This window comes from Penaeus monodon, chromosome 5, assembly GCF_015228065.2.
Source record: "Penaeus monodon isolate SGIC_2016 chromosome 5, NSTDA_Pmon_1, whole genome shotgun sequence".
In the NCBI taxonomy this organism is placed as follows: domain Eukaryota; kingdom Metazoa; phylum Arthropoda; class Malacostraca; order Decapoda; family Penaeidae; genus Penaeus; species Penaeus monodon.
The window spans coordinates 19,351,979-19,352,869 of NC_051390.1; the positions used below are offsets into that span (position 1 = coordinate 19,351,979).

Here is an 891-nt window from a genome sequence, read left to right on the forward strand (position 1 = left end):
ATTAACACATTCCAGAAAATGCAGTCAGATGAAGAATGTTAATGTGCCTTTTAAAAGTAATTTTGAGAAATTTATTCATTTATTCAAAATTGAATAACCCCAAAGCAATTTTTGCACCTAAGGATTTTGGTAACATGATCTCATGTGATTTGACAAAGCTGAATTTAATGAAGTAATCTCAGGAAAATATTTCAGCAAATTTAAATTCTAAATATTATTTGATGCTTTTTGTGTATTTGTTTTTTTGCAACCTTGTACTGTCACATCTACAGTTCCAGTCATAACAGAAATATTGAAAAAAACTATGAGCAGCTGACTCCACATGCACCCTGAGGTGTTGTTGAGAACTGAGGTTCCTGTTGTGATTGGGTTAAGATACATGGGGAGGTTTATTAGTCTATAAAGTATACAAGTTTGAGATGTGTTATGTCTTATAACCTGATACTGAATAGACAGAACAAAGTATCTTTTGCGTATTAGTTTTCATCTTTTTATTTATATATCCAAAGCAAGTGAAGATCAGGCTAGTCATTATGATGTAATTTTTTCTTAGGATATAGTTTATGCAGTGACTAATGATATTTTCCTTCCTCAGGAGTAGGAGTTATACAACACCATGCCCGCAGTACCAGCAGGGAACTACTACCAGCAGGGTCAAGGGCCCAGCTGTTGGGATCGTGTCAAGCTTGGGTTTATGATGGGTTTCTCAGTCGGCATGGCAACAGGGGCCCTGTTTGGTGGTTTCACAGCTCTTAGGTATCTTACTAATGGAGGATTTGCATAGTAGACAATAAAGCTTAGGACATTTTTATAGTAGACCACATATACAGTGATAATACACAAGATCAGCCTTTTTGAAATGGCACCTTTATTAAGAGGGAGCAGAGTAAA

General features: G+C 35.7%; 1 protein-coding gene across 1 annotated transcript in view; it reads left to right on the forward strand.

Annotated features, from left to right (window-relative positions):
- Positions 1–559: 559 nt before the first annotated feature.
- LOC119573051 (reactive oxygen species modulator 1-like) overlaps positions 560–891 on the forward strand; it is a 4,682-nt gene continuing 4,350 nt past the window's right edge. The window contains exon 1 of the mRNA XM_037920046.1: positions 560–756. Coding sequence (XP_037775974.1) covers positions 617–756 — 140 coding nt within the window. The 5' untranslated portion in view covers positions 560–616. The remainder of the gene's footprint in view (positions 757–891) is intronic.